The sequence below is a fragment of the Saccopteryx bilineata genome, chromosome 11 (genome assembly GCF_036850765.1).
Source record: "Saccopteryx bilineata isolate mSacBil1 chromosome 11, mSacBil1_pri_phased_curated, whole genome shotgun sequence".
Taxonomy (NCBI): domain Eukaryota; kingdom Metazoa; phylum Chordata; class Mammalia; order Chiroptera; family Emballonuridae; genus Saccopteryx; species Saccopteryx bilineata.
The window spans coordinates 13,618,563-13,636,653 of NC_089500.1; the positions used below are offsets into that span (position 1 = coordinate 13,618,563).

Sequence of the window (18,091 nt, forward strand, 5' to 3'; positions counted from 1 at the left end):
GGAAAATAAATATTACTGCTTCATTAATTTTTAAGAGCTGCACTGTAATAAAACCTTAAAAACCTAGACTCTTTCATGAAACACAATTTAGAATATTTACCTCTGTAATAAGAGAGACAAACCACAACACGATGACTTTTTTCTATCAGAGGGGTGTGTGGATGCATTTATACACGAAATGTTATCTGTTTTGTCATTCCCTGCTTTAAACTCCTGAAGGCTTCTTACTTCGCTTATAACAAACCGGAAATTCTTTCCTGTGGCCTACAAGGTCAAACAGAATCTGGCCCCTGATTACCTAATACCTCACTGTTAACCAGTCTCTCTGTTCACATCTTACGCCAACTGTCCTGTGCACACAGCCCATCGAATCCTGCCCTAGCTGGTCCTTCTGCTGGACAGCTCTGGCCCCAGAGGCCACGGCTGTCTCCACGTTGCCTTCCAGACCTGAGATCCTGGTTCGTATCCTCAGACATCACATCCCAAATTGCTGCCAGTAGCCTCCCCTTACCCCTGCTAGAAACAACCTCCTGACTTATTGCCCCCTTTTCACTATCTTCTCCTCTTCACTTATTTACTGGATTATCACTCATCACTTCTAGAATGTGAGTTCAGTCCAGACACTTGGATTTGCTCACCACTGTATCCTTGGTGCCAAGAACACCCCCTTGCATAATGGAGGCACTTGTGCAGGCAGCTGATAAACTCATCTGATCTACAGGAAGCGACCGGCGCCATGACAGTTCACCGTCCCTGAAGAAAGTCAAGGACATGCTCTTCCCGGCAGTAAAGACCAACTCTGACTTGGGGATCAGAATGGTTTTCAGATGTGGGGTCCCACCCGAGATGAATGGGGAAGTTTTGAGAGGTGGAGAACTGGGAGGAAGGGTAGCTCACACTGTAAAAATCAACAGGATGAACAAGACTCCAGGAATCTCAGAGCAGCGAAGAGTCCGAGAGTAGACAGAGAAAACCAGAGCTCAGAGAAACTCTGGAAAATGAGACTGTCCATACACTGTGTAGTTTAAATGACAAGCACCACACAGACCAGGAGGCGGATCTCCCAAGTCTGTGGACTGGCTTTGTTACTTACATAGCTATGTGGCCACAGCCAAATTCCTTACCTCCCTGTGCCTTTGGTGTCCTCACTATGAAGTGGGGCCATAACAGGGCCCTACTCACAGAGGAGGTGTGACAATTATACCAATCAACTGAGTTGGTATGTACAAAGTCCTCACAAGGTTTCCTGGCACACTTGACACTGGCCATTACCATCGTCAGCCAGTTCTACATCCTCATGTCACCTATAAGTGTGGCCATCTCAGTGCTCTGCAATAAAAAGTTGGTATTAAAAATAAAAATTCCCCTTCATGGAAATCCTCCCGCATGAACAAGGTGGTGATCTTGTGGGCAACTACAGGATCCTCCTTGGCATTATCCAGACTCTTACGGGATCATTTAGCCTGGAGAAAAGCCCAGTGGAGATTCCCAGGACAGCACTGGGCATGCTCTTTGGAGAACGCCATCTCCTCCAGACTGATGATGCTAATGGTAGTGTTAGCCAAAATGGAGGCTGTTGCCTCCTGTCCCAGGGCATGAGCATTCAAAGAAAACCTTTAGGATATTAATGCTTTCACCTTAGAAAGATCAGGTCCTTTCAGCAGAACTCTAGTCACGATGATATATGGTAAGATAGAGAAACAGCTTTGTGGGCAAATGAAAGGGAGTGACCTTACTAAGAATCCCAACCCAAACCTCAAAAGCACCCAAGCCTTAGGCTAAACACTCCCCACCCGGCCCTTGACTACATCACAGAGCTATGTAGGAGACCCAGGGGTCTGGTCCAGGACTGCACCTATCTGCTGATCACTGGGCAAGTCACCTCCCTCTATGGGCCCAGTGTCCTCACTTACAAAACATAGGGCGTGAGTAAGTGGTCTCTCAAGTCCCTGCAAGCTCCACAACACTGAATTCCATACAGGTGAGTCCATCATCCAAATTACTGTCAAGTACGGTGAAGGGGATGCACTGAATTTCAAAAACACACGTAAAATTCATAGTTGTTTTTTTAAATCAACAATAACAGCACAACGATAGCTCAGTTTACTCTTAGTGCCCCACTGTGAAAGAAAGACACAGAGAGCTGGGCCTCAGCCATGACACAGATGTCAGGCTGGGTGGACAGTGCCCGCCCTCCTCAATCACAGTCTCTCAGTTCCGCCACATGCCTTCAGTGCATCACACTGCCTGGGGCCCCCAGGGGACAAGTAGGTCATCACGGTCATTGTTGCCTCTGCTCAGTGAATGCTGGAGAAGAGCTGAGATGCTGAGTCCCAGAGGTGGATGGGAAGTTGGCATCTTCTACATGCATGCCCCATTTTACTGATGAGAAGACAGAGGCCCAGAGAGGAACACTAACTGATTATGGTTAGCGAGGCAACTCCCAGATCAGAGCCAACAACCCCTGAGGGGTCTTTTAAGGCTTGGCACACGGACACCCCATGTACATGAAGTTATGTGTTACTCTCGGACCTGCATAAAGGGTCAGACTAGCGACCTAATTTAATTCTCCCCATTCCCTCTTCTTCTTTCACTCACTCAAAAATAAACAAAATGGAAAAGAGGTATTAAAAACTGAGTGGTAAATTTGGAACAGAAGCAAATATTCTAGACTTCTTAAATCCTGTTCTATTCATTTATTTTCCACACAATGGAAGGAAGGAAGGAAGGAAGGAAGAAAGGAAAGAAGGAAGGAAGGAAGGAAGGAAGGGAGGGAGGAAGAAAATGGGAGAATTGAATCAGAGGGCTGAGAAAGGAAGTGAATCATGATTCTAAAAAATTTTTTTTAATTTTTGGTGAGAGAGAAAGGGAGAGAGCGACAGAGACAGGAACGCTGGTCTGCTCCTGTATGTGCCTGACCGGGGATCAAACCAGCAACCTCTGCAGTTGGGGACAATGCTCCAAACAACTGAGCTAACCGACCAGGGCTGGACGCATTTGATAAGTATTAAGCAATGAGAAATCCATGATCAAAGGGGCAAAGAGAACTTTCTTTCCTTTCTCCTTTTCACTCATTACTTTTTCCTGTTAAGGGACAATGAAAGAGCTGACAGTGGCCTCCTCTGGCCCCTGTGGTTGATAATTGAGGCAGTGACTCTAGCACGCAGGGTGTGCCTGAGCTTCACATCATCCTCTCTGCCCACCTCTCTTTCCCTTCACTTGTCTCCCTGGCAGAGTTCCAGCTGGGACTCTCGCAACAGCCCACAAGGCCCAGCAGGGCACGTAATTAATCCAGGGACCCGACACCGGGCAGTGAGCCGAGGAGGACCTGCGTGCTCCAGGTCCAAGATGTCACAATGCTTGTAAGTTGGCCGTGTGCATTCACGGAAGGGTCTGTTCTTCAACCAGTCCCTGGAGAGCTCAGGGTCGCTCCGACCCTCTCATCTTCCCAGTAGGCCGCTTGTGGTCAGCGGATTTATAGCTGAAGAATTTAGAGAACTGGTCTCATGCAAGCACAGGCACCCTCTGCACGGTGCCTTGCTGCATCAGGTTTTCATAGAGAAACAAAAGTATTTTAATGATATCACTGTTGCTGCCAGCATTCTGGAAGGGAATGTACAGTATTTGAAAACTTTCTCCCTTAATGGCTTTCCTGAATAAATAAGAATAAATTGCTTATTATCACATCCTTTCACGACACCTCTTCAAAGCTTCCAGGTCAAGGTACAGACAGTCTTTCCTGGCATTTCACATGGGGTGACAGTCACCATTACAATGCAGTGATAGGCTTTCCGGATGTGCTTTTAAATCACTTTAGTTTATAGAGTATGTAAGGTGTTTGCTCACACAAAGCGTTAACAACAACAAAAAATAACAAAAAGGCAGAATCATTTGGCTCATCCTCTCTTTTGGCTGCTATTTCAATCACTTTGTGTTGCCCAGGGAACCATGGACTGGGGGCAGGGTGGAACCATGTGGAAAAGCGAAGCAGGGATACGAGGTGATCTACCTTCCACCAAGGCCTCCGGGACTTGTCCCCACACTCTAGCTATATCCTTAGGAACACCTCTAACCTGAGCTATTAGTCAATAGCTCTAAATGTTTTGCTACCTGACAACGATTTCTAAATCTTGAGTAGGAGTTTGCAGATGACAAGTCTACTCAGAACCAACAGCATCTTTGTTCTGTGCTGGGCAACACCAGCTTATACAGATGCAGCCCCCAAGAAACAGCTTGTGCAATTCTAGACAAAGGGAACACACATTTAATTAGACCCAAATGATGAATTTGAAAGCAAAGACAAGGAGTGCAGATGGAGAAAGGTAGCTGGTTTGCAGCACCGGACAAAAGAAGACTAGAGAGCAGAGAGCAAGGTGCTGGCGACACTGACCGGCACACCTGGAGATTTAGGCACACTTGATTCTCTCCTATCCCCTGGAAAGGACCACTGTCTAGAGAAGAACGGTGGCCTGAGGACACGCTCTTTATGTCAGCCTTCTCCACGGTGCAGGGGAAGCAAACTCTGAAGATACAGCCAGCTGCAAACAGTCAGAAGTCACGGCTCACAACATGCAACAGGAAGCAGGCGGCTGTCCTTACCGGGAGGTGATTGAGGGGCACGTCCACCTGTCCCAGGAAGTCGTCTCGTGTCTGTTGAGAGGAGAGCAAAGGGTTAATGTTCTCATCGATTTCACGGAGTGTCAGTATTCTTAAAAATGTTTCTTTACAAACAGAGACAAAGGTCTAGGGCCTGACAGTGGAGTACCACGGGGAGGGGCCAAGGCAGATGGCCCAGATGGGGCACAGATAGCTGTCACTTGGAGACAGGTGAGCCCCAGGCCTCATACACCTGACCTTTAGCTGCTTGAGACTTGGTCAGACATCCACTAACTAAGAGAATGGTAATAGGTCATCTGTTGGAACTGAGGAGCATACGACTGTCAAAGAAGGGCCACTCGGGTGGGAGGGGGCTTGGGGGCACAGCTGGGCCAATCTTAAGAGAACACGGTAAAGATAGGTTGGTAACATTTTAACAAATACAGGGCGGGGAAAAATAGGTTTACAGCTGTTCATGTGAAAATAATACAATAATTAAGAAATACTACTGTAAAAATAAACTGTGTTTCATACACTCACAACTGTAAGCCCCACCCTATATTTATGGATCAAGTGCTAGATACTAAAAAGCTCTCCAAGAGCTGAGAGTCTAGGGAAAGAGCATAGAGTCTAGTTATTAATAATTTTTATAAATTACTTATCATAAAAAAATGGTATCAGAGTTTTAATCTAGTAAGCACATTGCTGCAGAATCCAAATTCATGGCTTAGTCACACCATGCTTCTTCCTCTCTCTATCCACTACGTAACGTAGTACCTTCTGACTTAAAATGGACCTGGACACAATTCATTTGGAGACTCCGTGAGTCACCTGAGAACCCTAACTCAGGTTCAGGGGTCATGGCCAGGAGGACAGGGTGTCTCACAGGTCATGTCTGCGCCACGTCCTGCTGTGACAGTGCCTGAGGCACAGCCTCGGAGGCGGACATGCCCTGAGGTGCAAATCAGGACACAAGGACTTCTGTCACCCTCATATAAAACCAGGCAGTGGCACCGGCCATATCCAGAAATGCCTAAAACCTGGCAAGTTCTTTGGATGTAATCAGACCTGGCCCACAACTAGCTTGAGGAAAAGCCCAAGGGAGAATCCAGGCCTCCTAACTCCAAATCTGGGCTCCTAATTTTCACTCTCTACTGGGTTATGAAATTTTCTCATTTACAGAAACTCCTTCTCAAAGGTACTTGGAAAACTCTCTGTTTGCATTTAAAAAGCAGCAGTAGGTAAATATGAATGAGACTTAGCGACCTGAGTTGTCCCAGGGTTTAAGATTTCCTTGTAGGTAATTTTAAAAATGTAATTAACTAGAAAGCTGTCTGTCTCCTCTAAAGACGCAGGAAGGATAATGAAAAATCAAAGTTACCACTGGCTGGGTGTGGAGGACGCATGGGTGTGTAGGACGCATGGGATTAGTCCCGTCCTTATGATAAGATTCTCATTCATTTTCTTAGCTACATTTTCTGCAACCCACCACGGAGATCCCTCATCTCGCACAAGACTATAAATAAGGTGCCAATACGTGTTGTATATCTTAACAAAAGAAGCAGTCAGAGAAGGCCCAGAAAAGGGTGACATATTGGGTGTCCACAGAGTTAGGGAGCACTCCTGCCCCCAATTTGGCAGATTCAGTTATCATTATAAAGCTAGTTTAAATATTAATTAACTCTACAGTAAAAAAATAAAAATAAAACACAGAAATATGTTGACTACTGTTCATATATTGCTGGTCTACCTAACTGCCCCTTGTCCCCTCCCCCTCCTGCTACGGGCTGATGCTATGAAGGAAAAGCCATGGGACGCGACCATAGAGGAGAAGACTATCTCTTTCGAAGTGCTGTTCATAACCCGAATATAAAAAGGCTACCCACCTGTCGTTAGCCTCAGTGCACGGTAAACAAAGATTCACGTAACTGCTACACCCCGTGTTGTTTTTCTGGGGAGATGTTAGCGTGCTAAGCTGATCAAACAAGTTCAGCTTTGCTCAGGCACCAGAAGACAGACACCTGCCATTCTTGGATACACCTGTGAAGCAGGCACTGTGCCACGGCCGCACCTAATCCTCACAACAACTGGGGAAGTAGGAGCTATTATTAGGCCTCCTTTTACAAGTGGGGAGCCTACAAACCAGGGAGAGGTGTGACCTGATCCAGGTTTCCATCCAGGTGGGCTGGTTCCAGAGCCTGTGCTCTCAACTCAGTAACAGGCAGGGAAGCGTATCTGTGCACCAGCTTTGGGCTTCTTATTGGGATGGTGGCTCTACACCAGGGGTCCCCAAACTTTTTACACAGGGGGCCAGTTCACTGTCCCTCAGATCATTGGAGGGCCGGACTATAAAAAAAACTATGAACAAATCCCTATGCACACTGCACATATCTTATTTTAAAGTAAAAAAACAAAACGGAAACACATACAATATTTAAAATGAAGAACAAGTAAATTTAAATCAACAAACTGACCAGTATTTCAGTGGGAACTATGCTCCTCTCACTGACCACCAATGAAAGAGGTACCCCTTCCGGAAGTGCGGCGGGCCGGATAAATGGCCTCAGGGGGCCGCATGCGGCCCTCGGGCCATAGTTTGGGGACCCCTGCTCTACACAGTCGTGGCTCCGAGCCCAGTTTTAGGAAACTTGTGGCGATCTGTGATGTTACTGTTAACATGACCTCCTGTGCGGACTCTGCTCCTTCCTCCCATGAAACAGCTGACTGAACACCTGAGGCACGGACTGCAGATCCAGACAGCTTCCTTCGTACCTTACCAAGTCTTCTCGTCACATTCAAAGCACAATCTCTAAATCAGCCAAAGGCGGAGCAATGTCACCGTTAAAAAAACAACATTGTTATAAAAATGCATTCATCAAATCAATTTTTAGTGATTTCCATTATAAAACCGTTTCCCTTGAGCTACATGTTAACTGTAAGAGGTCACAAAAACCCGATTAGTTTCAACTCATACAGTGAATGCTGGCATTTCTTGTGCTTACTGTTAAGTGGTAAATGCTAACAATTTCAACCTCAATTACCTGTCACACTATTTTAGAGACTGAAAATGTACAGGTGAGTGCCAATTACAAACGTTCCCTTTTGACAAGCCATCAAATATTTTTCCAGTGTCATGACTATGCAAAACAGAGCCCCTGAAATGTGTCATAGAAGGTAATAAAAAAAGAAAAAAAATCTATATTCCCGTACAGGAAAAGTAAAATTAATACACCAAACACTGTCTCTTTTATAGCTTGCTCTGTTCATGATGATTAACTATATATCCAGGACTGCCCCTCCCCAATGTTAAAATAACTGTTTCCTTTTAAATGAGAGGACAACTATGTGTCATGGTCATGGAGCTATGCTGTACCACCTGTGAATGCCACAGGAACCCAATGCTGGGGACAACTCTGACAGTGCCGGTGAACCCTATCACGTCCTTGAGGAATTTCCCAAGGCTTCCTGTGTGCCTGCTGGGCCAGAGCGCCAGCCCCGAGTGGACACCAGGCTTAGCTGTCCTCATAAAATGAATGAGACTCAATTTCGCAAAAGAACCCATTCAAAACAAACAAACAAAAACCCCCCAAAACGAGACTTACTGTTTAGGTCAGAACTGCACTTGAAGGCTGTGATCTGAATCTCAGTGCCCACTGATGACCACAGAGGTCATGGGGTGTAAGAGGCCGTGTGTGTTTCACACGAGTGCACTGGAACTGGAAAGGGCATCGGGAAAAGCGTATCAAAGTGAACTGACACTTTGTGCAAGGGACACTGAACATATTAGTGCCTTACTTCAGTTACGTCCATATATGAATGTGCGTACTAAGTGGTGATCTCAAATTAATTTCTTTCTGTGTGACGCTATCAAAGGTGTAAAAGCCACTCAACTACAGCAAATGAAAACCAGCCAGGTTCACCAACTGCCCGAGGCTCTATCCTAGAAACCATTAAGCAGTGGAGTTACAAGAAAATTAGATTTAGAACTCCCTAAAGCAAGTGGGACAGAAGTATGGGTGAACTGGAACCCAAGCTGCCGGAAAAGAGTTTAAGAGGAAAGATAGAATCTGATTTGATGTTTGTAGCTTCCAGATCAAGGAAAACATCACAACCTCTAACACGAAGCCAGAATGTTGGCTTTCCTGCAAAACCATTAAACGCAACTCCCGTGTGCTGACCTTCCAGAGTGTGTGGCCCTACACTCGGGGACCAGGGCTGACCAGACGAGGGAAATGGGCTCTGTTTTTAGGGTGATCGGAAGCAGGCTCTCAGAATTATCAAAACAATGAATGGCTTGAAAAATTTTCATGGAAGCTTTCAAGATAAAATGTTAACGAATACATTGACTCTTCAGACAGCTTCCGGTCTGAAGAGCCACCTGAATGTCAAGATGCATTCACTTTTAGGCGCTGTCTCATTCTTCTTTAAAGCAGGAGGTCAGCTAGAGTCGTCATGCTCAGAAGGAAGAAAGAAAGAACATTGTTTCTCTTTCCACGTGTCCTCCACGTTGGCCTCTGCCACGAGGAGAGTCAAAATGCTGAGGCTCAGGAAGAAAGAGTGAGTCTGGTCCCCAATATACATCCAACGTTGCACCAGCAGGTGCCCCCGGCTTTCAAGGTGAATTGTTTCAAGACGCTATGTTGCCGATGTCTCTGTAATCAAACAGCCAGGAGGCATTCTACAAGAACTAAAATATCCAGGTGCAATGATGACATCCTCTGAATGTACACGTTCTTACCCAAATTCACTTGAGAAGCACCAGAACACAAAAATCAAATAAAGTACAGACACTTATTCATCAAAACACACACAGCTTTCTGTCTGCGATCCCCTCTGCCATTTAGTTATTTGAGGTAGAGACAAAACCTCCCATTCGCTAACAGCATATGATGTGCCCTGGGGATACTGGCTCTTATTTATAGCAACAAACAAGACCTCCATGTCAACCAGATGTCAAGGCAAGCGCACAGGACTGTTACGGGCTCCTGTAAAATTATGCTGGGGAGGCATGCAGGACTAAGCCGTGCTGGCTGAATGGGTGATCATGAAACCCATCTATTATTTTAAGAGACGCTTTGTTTGAAATTCAGACGACAAAACCAAAGAGGGAAGGCAGAGCAGAGAACCTTCATGCTGGCAAAGACGAGAGTAGCCCTGCTACAGCAGTCTGACCTTAATCTAGTAGCATTACTAGACTAGCACAAACTGGGCTGCAAAAGCTACTGCTTTTTTTTAATTGAGAGGTGGGGAGGCAGAGAGACAGACTCTCACATGTGCCTCAACCAGGATCCACCTGGCATGCCCCCTACTGGGCAGTGCTCTGCCCATCTGGAGCTGCTGCTCTGTTGCTTGGCAACTGAGCTATTTTAGCACCTAAGATGAGGCCATGAAGCCATCCTCAGCACCCGGGGCCAACTTGCCCGAACCATTCAAGCCATGGCTGCAGGAGAGGAAGAGAGAGAGAGAGAAAGAGGAAGAAGGTGAAGTAGCAGAGGGTTATTTCTCCTGTGTGCCCTGACCAGGAACTGGACCCAAGACTTTCAGACACCGGGCTGATGCTCTACAGCTAAGCCAACTGGCCAAGGCAAAAGCCACTATTTTGTGGATTCAAAGGGAGTCCCAGCTGCTGCAGGGACCCAGCAATCACATTGGGGCTGAAGTGGGCTTGATGTTCCCTCCTCGATCCCGTGGGGTGGAGGTGGCCCAAGAACAACAGTCCTGCCCCTGCTCCAAATACACACACTCCAGGCCAGGGGTCAACTGCAGGCCACAGAAATTTCAGCTTTTGGCAAAAGGAGCATTTTTGATAATCTAAACTTAAGATCCAATAAACTCCAGGGGTGCAAACACTGGGAAAGAACTTTGGGAACCAGACACAAAAAGTAAGCAGCATTGTTGAGAAAGTTCACTGGCTCCTGCCAGCAGGGGTCACCCATAGACAGACTGCGCTCCAGTGCGCCGGGCCCTAAAGGTGCAGAGACCAGGTGCTCTTATCACCTAGGAAGAGAGGCTAACCAATCCTGTGCAACAGACAGAATGCGAGCCACAAAGAGAATTAGAAAATGTCCAAGCCACATTTAACAAGTGATAATTAACAGGTGAAATTAATTCTAATAATATATTCTAGTCCCAATATGTCCAAATATTATCACTTCGATGTATAATCAACATAGAAGTTATTACTAAAACTTTGACGTTCTTCTGTTCACATCAAATTTCTGAAATCCTATGTGTGTTTCTTGCTTACAGCACATCTCAGCGTGGCTGGCCACATTTCAAGGGCTCAGTAGCCACAGGTGACTAGTGTCTTATCTCTGCAGCTCTGCAGAGACAGTCACCACACCACACAGGAGCTGCCACAGAGCAGAGGCATGAACAGAAGGCTGCAGAAATACCATGAAGGAAGTGACTCATTCTGCCAAGGGTCAAGGACGGAGACGGTTTTATTATGAAGGATGACCTTCACGCAGGGTCATGAAGTAGGAGTTTGCCAGGAAGGACTGTGGCAGAAAGGGAATGGTATGCAAGAAGATTAGACTAACACTGAGCAGTCCTGAAGGTGGAAACGGGGGGGGGGGGGGGCGCAGGTCTAGACGGCTGAAGTGCGGGCCAGTGTGGGGACGGGAGGGGGACTGGGAGAGGAGATGAGGTCAGGCACATGGCTCCTGTGGCAAACAGGAGGGTCTCCTGGGAGGTTCTAAACACACCGATACTCGGGCCTTCCCTGGGACAATTAAGCTGTGGTGGAGGGGCACAGGAGCACTTTAAAAGCCCTCCAGCTTACCCTTCTCTGTGGCCAGGGGTGGCGGCCACTGAGCAAACCTCCCAGCTTCCCTTGTTCACAGAGAAACTGTGGTCCCCTGTTAAAGTGATAAGCAAACTGATATTATACTGCAATCCCTTACAAGTACCAAGTCCTCAAAAGCAGACGCTACTCAGGCTTGACCCACCTCACCCTCGGGCCGGGACATCCAGGCAGCAGGTCAGGGGCTCACTGCTTAGGGGTTCTGGGGTTTGCACAGGGTACTGCCCAGCTCACGTTCGCCGAGTGCTTGCTCATTTCAGCTCCATTTTGCCTAGGTAGAGGTGGGCAGAGGGCTGGGACTGCTTACCTCCTTTAATATTCTGCAATAAAGCAGCTTAAGGAAGGGGGTGGGGGAGTATAAAGCATTTCTTTCCCAGCTCCCCTCATCTGTGCCTCTACTGTCCTCCCAAATGAGAACTAGCTGGACCCATTTACCCATGTTGGTAAAAATAACTTGCCCGGGAATGTGGGCGAGATGGGGGAGGGGTGCGTTTCTGGCTGCCCCTGTTTGGAACCCTAGCCCTCTGGCCTGGTAGGGCTGGGATATTAATAGGAATGAGGCTCACAGGTGCACAGACAAAGCACAGGGATTTCACTGGTCATGGCCAAGGGCTAGATGCCTGCCACTCTAATGCTGGGGCTAAAAAAACAAATCCCATTTCAAAATAGAAGCAGAGAATGTGATCTTTAGGACAGACCTCAAAAGTCATTCAGTGCAACAAACATCTGAGACTTGTATCTCCAGCCATCCCTCTCAAGTGGCTGGCTCGCCCTGCCCGGTCTGAATGTCATCGTAATGGGGAACTCACTGCCTACTGGGTCAGTAGAAAAGGAGTAGGTTTTGGATGCATCTATGCCTAGTTTAAAATCCATGTCTTATCTAGAGGAAGCTGAATAGCCCCAAGACAGGTTTCTGCAAAAGGGATAAAAACAACTTTATCTTGCATCGTCACTGCGTATTAAGTTATTCCTCACCCAGGGTTTCTCAGCCTTAGCACCATATAGGCAGTATAAGCTAGGAAATTCTTTGTGGTGAGGGTCTGTCTACTCTTTGCTCTGCAGGGTGTTGAGAAGCACCTCTGGAGATCGCTTGTGATATGCAAGTAGCAACCCCTGTCCCCAGCTGTGACAACCAAAAATATCTCCAAATGTCTGGGGGTTGGGGCACGCTGATGGGACAACACTGCCCGCAGCTGAAAACGACTGTCCAATTCCACGTCCCTCCCCTCCGCTCCATAAAGTGTCCTTGGCATTTTCGGGCACTTCTGTGAGGGTGTTCATTTACTTCATCCCCCACCCCTTTGAAGCATCAGCTGAGAAGGAAGAGCAACTTCATTTCTCTATCTAGAAAGTCGCAAAGCTGGGATGTGAACCAGGATCTGACTCCAACACTTAACGTTCGTTTCTACAACACTGTTATTTCTTTAGGCTCTGATCAGGATGAGGCAGCTTAACCACTTATTTGAAGAAAGCCATCATGTCCTTACTCTCCAGTGGGCTTCTGTCCAACCCTCCCCCCACCACCCACCCAGAGTATTTTTTTAAAAGAAGAGGTCTGCAAGCAAAGCTCCCCGTACCCAAGGATTTCCTAATTAATGGTTAAAACAGAGTGTGACATGGTTCACTCCACGGCTACCAGGGAAATCCCTGAGAAGCTGGGACTGAAGGCCGAGCTCCTTGCCTGACTGAACTGTGTTTAAACCCAAGAGCAGAAGCTAAACAAATATCCAGAAGGAACTGAGGCTCTGGGCCAAAACCATTTCCAGAACAAGAAACTGCGTTGTACAGGTAGGGCTATCGCTGGGCCCAAGCAGCAGGGCTGGCGTCCGCTCCGGGGAGGCCCGGTGGCCAGGAGGACAGACATGAGCAACCGACCGTACTTCAGATGACATTCCCCGAGGAGAAAGATGCCCCGATCCTCCCTTCACGGTCACACCAAAAGTCTGGAAAAATCAAAGCTCTGAAGACAGAACTAGGCGGCAAAGCACCAAACTTTCAGTCTTTACTGATGGCAGGAACACAAGGTAAACCCCGGGGAACAAAGTTGTGATTTTTTCTAAGAACTACTGGGTACCACCATTCAAGAGCCCACATGCCCTGCGAGAAGCAGACGTGCATCTGCACCATCTGTAAGACCCGCTCACGCTGGGACTGGGACGGGGCTAGAAGGTTCCCAGAGAGGCCAGCCCAGGCTGACAGAGTGGTACTTAAATCCTGAGCCCTGGATGCTTCTCTCTTGCCCCATACCTTAGTCCCGTCCCCAAACCTGCATTCGCTGCACGGTGTGCCCTGCACCGATAACTCAAGAGGGCAGTGCCATCCATGAGAATATACAGTCTAAATGCCTGTTTTTAATTCCAGGGGTGCAGCTGCAGTGCGCTCGGAAAAAAAGCCTTGGAGGCCTGGGGGACACACCCTTGAGGAAGAGTCCTGGTTCAGCAACTAAGTAGCAGGATGTCCTTGGGCACAAACCCTTCCCTAGACCGGTTCTGCATCTGGAAAATGAGGCTATGCCCACGTGTACCTCCTAGTGCACAAACTGTTACACACCCCATGTTTCAGTGCATGTGGAAGGCTGGCACAGGTTGCTGTTGAATGCTATTAAGCTACTCTTATTAGTGAATACTGTATATTCCCAGTTCAGTGGGGTCCCTACCAATACTGGTCAACTAGAAAGCAAACAGCTATTCTCAGAAAGACGGTGCCTCATTCATCAATCAGTCTGGTCTCCAGTGAAAAAATGTTTCTTGCACAGGGCAGCATGTACAGTTTGAGAAATTCTACCCCGTGAGGCTCAAACATATAAAGAGCTTTGAAAGAGAACAAGCTGTTGCAACGTTAATTGTGTCTTAAAAAATAAATGCATGAGAGTGAAATATATTCTTAAGAACCAAGATGGGAGGAGACTCAGAAAGACTAGACAGAAAGTACTATTAAACCTGAAGACATTTCTCCAGGGTACAAAGTGCAGTAAAAACTTTTAGTTAAGGTGCAGGTAGTAACCCTCCTGTGTGTTTGCATGACCCCAATGCATTTTAAGCTGCAAATCAACAACAACAACAATTAGTATATAAGAGATACTCACTCTGTGCCCAGCACATTCTAAGTGCTTCTCATAACTGGTCTCCCTTAATCCTCCTAACGACCATGTTATAGATGAGCAGACTAAAGCACAGACAGGCTAAGTAACTGGTCCCAGGCCAGAGAGTCAGTAGGAGCACAGCCAAGACCTGAACTCCTTCCCCAACATGTACTGCCTCTGAACAGTCACGTAAGCTTGGCTGTCTATATTCAAAATAAAACCCCTGATTCCTACATCTTTTCTTTTTGCTGGGTAAAAATCTTACCCAGACATGAGCACACTCCTGCCAGTTCCTTTGGGACCTAGTTTGTGAGACATGTGGCAGATCATAAGTGGATCATTTAATTACATTTTGAGAATAAATCACAGATTTAAGCCTCACTTTAGATGCAGTCTTGAGAAAAACTGAGAAGAGCTAACTATGGGACTCTTAAAATCTTATAACATCAGAGTCTTTCCTAAACCTTCCTTTAGCCTAATCTCAATTCATGTCTAAGAGGAGCCACTAAAAGGGAGGAGACTGCTTATCTATTTGTATATGAAATAAAACCTAATTATAGCTGTAAACGCTGTGAGTGTGTGGTTAAATGGAGTCTACCCACTCACAGAAAATTTCGAGCATTCAAAGCCACCAGAAAGAAGACTAGCTTCAGCGTTAAATTTTCAAAAGGGAACCAAAATATATTCAATTTATACAAAGGTGCAGTAAAATGTTTCTGATTCATTAGTACTTACCCTATTTTTCTTTTCAGGTATCAATCTGTCAAAAAAATCTTAGTGTCTAGCAGCCAAAAAAAATGTATCACAGTTATTCATTTCAGCCAAGCTCAGCCTATGCCTCTCTCCCTGCAAAGGGGACTGAAGACAGAAGGATACTTGGACAAAGGCACTGATGTGACACATTCCCCAATCACTTCTCATAAAGGATGCACATGGTATGTGGACCATTAGCAACTTTGTGTAGGAGAAGTCTTCCTTTTACCTCTTGAATTTAAATAAAATAGAACCATAAACTCCAGAACAGTTATTATTCAAACTAGACCAAACTGTGTTCAACAATATGCTTTCTTCACCATAGAACTCAGATGTGTGTGTGTGTGAATGCACGTGTGCACACACATACATATAGTTTAGAAGCAAAAGTATAATATATGCAAACACTTGCATGATTTGAATGAAGAGAATACTTAGAAGCAGACTACCATTAAATGGGATGGATACTCTACCCCCATCATGGTACAAATCATTATTTGCCACAGTCTGTAGCTTAATCGTTTATTTCATTTTGAGTTTTGCTGGAAGAAACATGCTATCCTGCAATTCAAGAAGGCAAGGGGTCAAAAATATGTGGGGACATTGTCATATAAAAAGTAATTTAGGAGCTTGGTTTATATCCAAGGCGAAATGGTATCCCAAGGCACTGAATTTGTCATTGAGGGCTTGTTGAAGGCGACCAGACATGGTAGTGTTTGATTACTTAGGGCAGAGACAGTGAATTTGCACAGCACGCAGACCTTTATTTTAAGAAAGGCAAGGGGAAAGAAAGAGAAGGAAAAAGACAAACTTGAAGGCAATGTCCTGAACACTTTATATGCTTTATCTTATTTAATGATTCCAATACCGTGAGGTAGGTACTGCTACTGGCTCTATTTTGAAGATGAGAAAAGTATGGTTGAGAGATGTTCAGTGACCTGCTCAAGCCACCCTGTAGGCAGGGCCAGGATCCAGGTTGTGAATACACCGGGGTTCCAACTCAGGCTCGTTTCACCTGCCCCGTGGTCACTGCAGATGTAGTTAGGATAGTGCCCAGAGAGAAACCAGACATCAGGCAGCCCTGGCCTCTTACCAACACCATGCATTCCAACTCAGAGAAATGTGGGTTCCCTTAAAATACACACACAAAAAATCATTATTTTTCTATTTAAGGGGCTATTCCCATAGTTTACACTAGATATATGACATTCGTGTAGACAGGCTGAGCTAGAATAAATATGAATATTGTACTAGATGGATTTTACTGTAAATTTGAGTTTTGCTGATTTTATTTCTTGTTCTATATTACTGATTTACAGAAGTGATTCTATCTATACTTGTTAGCACAGAAGCATTACCTTTGAATTGCTTCCCTTCAAGAGCCTGAACCGCTCTTTTATTGGAGCAAGAGAAACTGACGAGTAGACAATGGCACCATCAAAACAGAAGAAGAAAGTAATGAACACAGGAAGGCACACTTGCAGGAAGTTGTGCTTGGAAAAAGACCCAGAGACAGCGGAAAAACAATGGCACGGGAAATAGTCAAGCAGCGGGTTGAACGTGATCATCTCCTAAAGCTCCTGCAGGTTAAATGCTTCCGCACGCTGAGCCCAACAGGCCAAGTGCGCAGGCACGGCGGTTCCGATACTCCAGTCAGTACTTTCTGGCTCTCAGGATCTAACGCGACCTTCTCCTCCCGACTCATTTTACATGTACATGTCTTCTCTTCCAGCAAAATCCCAAGCGACCTCAGGGCAGGCACAGTTTTATGTATCTCTGTATCCCCCATGGTGCTTAGCAACAGCACGACACAGAGTGCGTTCGCAATAATCCCTCGATTTAACTTCAAACGACCACTGCAGGATGGAATGTGAATTTTCTCTGCCTATCTCTGAAGGTGGTCCCAGGTGCAACAGGCTGAATTATGCCTCACAAAGATATCAGGTCCTAATCCCTGGAACCTATAAATGTCACCTGACATGGAAGAAGGTCTTTGCAGATGTGACTGAATTACAGATCTTGGGTTATCCAACCAGGTCCTAAATAACATCACAAGCATCCTTATAAGAGAAGGATGGAGGGAGGTTTGACACAGAGACAGGAGAGGAGGCGATGAGATCGTGAAGGCAGAGACGGGAGGGATGCCACCACAAGTTAAGGAATGCTGGCAGCCATGAGCAGCTAGAGGACGCAGAGACAGGCTCTCTCCTGGGGCCTTTGGTCCTGCTGACATCCGAATTTCAGTCGTTATGACTGATTTGAAACCGAGGCCTCCAGAATTGTGAGAAAATAACGCAATACAGTGTTTTGCAAAGACTGGGTATGTTAAAACTTTAAATAATGTCATAAATAAAAAGTTTATTATTACATGATCACAGCACATGACTGACATATCCTGGGTTATTAAGATTATTGTGCTTTTTAATGACATTGAAGCACACGTTATTTATACCCCATCTGCAATGGATGACATCTTGCTATTCCAGAAGGGGTAGCTATTACTATTTACAAAGGCAACTTGTTCTTTAAATAAAAAACCTAGCTCAGGTGGTACATTAATTACACTAGAACTGACTTTGCTAAGAACGGAACAAGCCATTTCTCATCTTAGCTTCATAAAGTAATTTTATTAAAAGACATGATCCAACTGTTAGTGAAGAATTTAAAGATGCAATTATCCTCCAACTGAAAAGCAAATTCATGCATGGCCATGGACCTACCTCACAGTCATCAACCAGTCTTGCTCTGGTTAAGCAATTTTTCTTGTCTTGTTTGATAAGTTTCTCTGAACCCCTGGTCTCAAATTTCTGGACATCACCCATTGGATGTGATAAAACTGAACAAAAATGATTCAA

General features: G+C 45.8%; 1 protein-coding gene across 8 annotated transcripts in view; it reads right to left on the reverse strand.

The window, feature by feature from the left end:
- Positions 1-18,091, reverse strand: part of NEDD4L (NEDD4 like E3 ubiquitin protein ligase) — a 339,262-nt gene that overhangs the window by 80,434 nt on the left and 240,737 nt on the right. For all 8 annotated transcript variants that reach the window (XM_066247368.1, XM_066247372.1, XM_066247370.1 and 5 more), the window contains one exon: positions 4,600-4,650. In XM_066247368.1, coding sequence (XP_066103465.1) covers positions 4,600-4,650 — 51 coding nt within the window. The remainder of the gene's footprint in view (positions 1-4,599; positions 4,651-18,091) is intronic.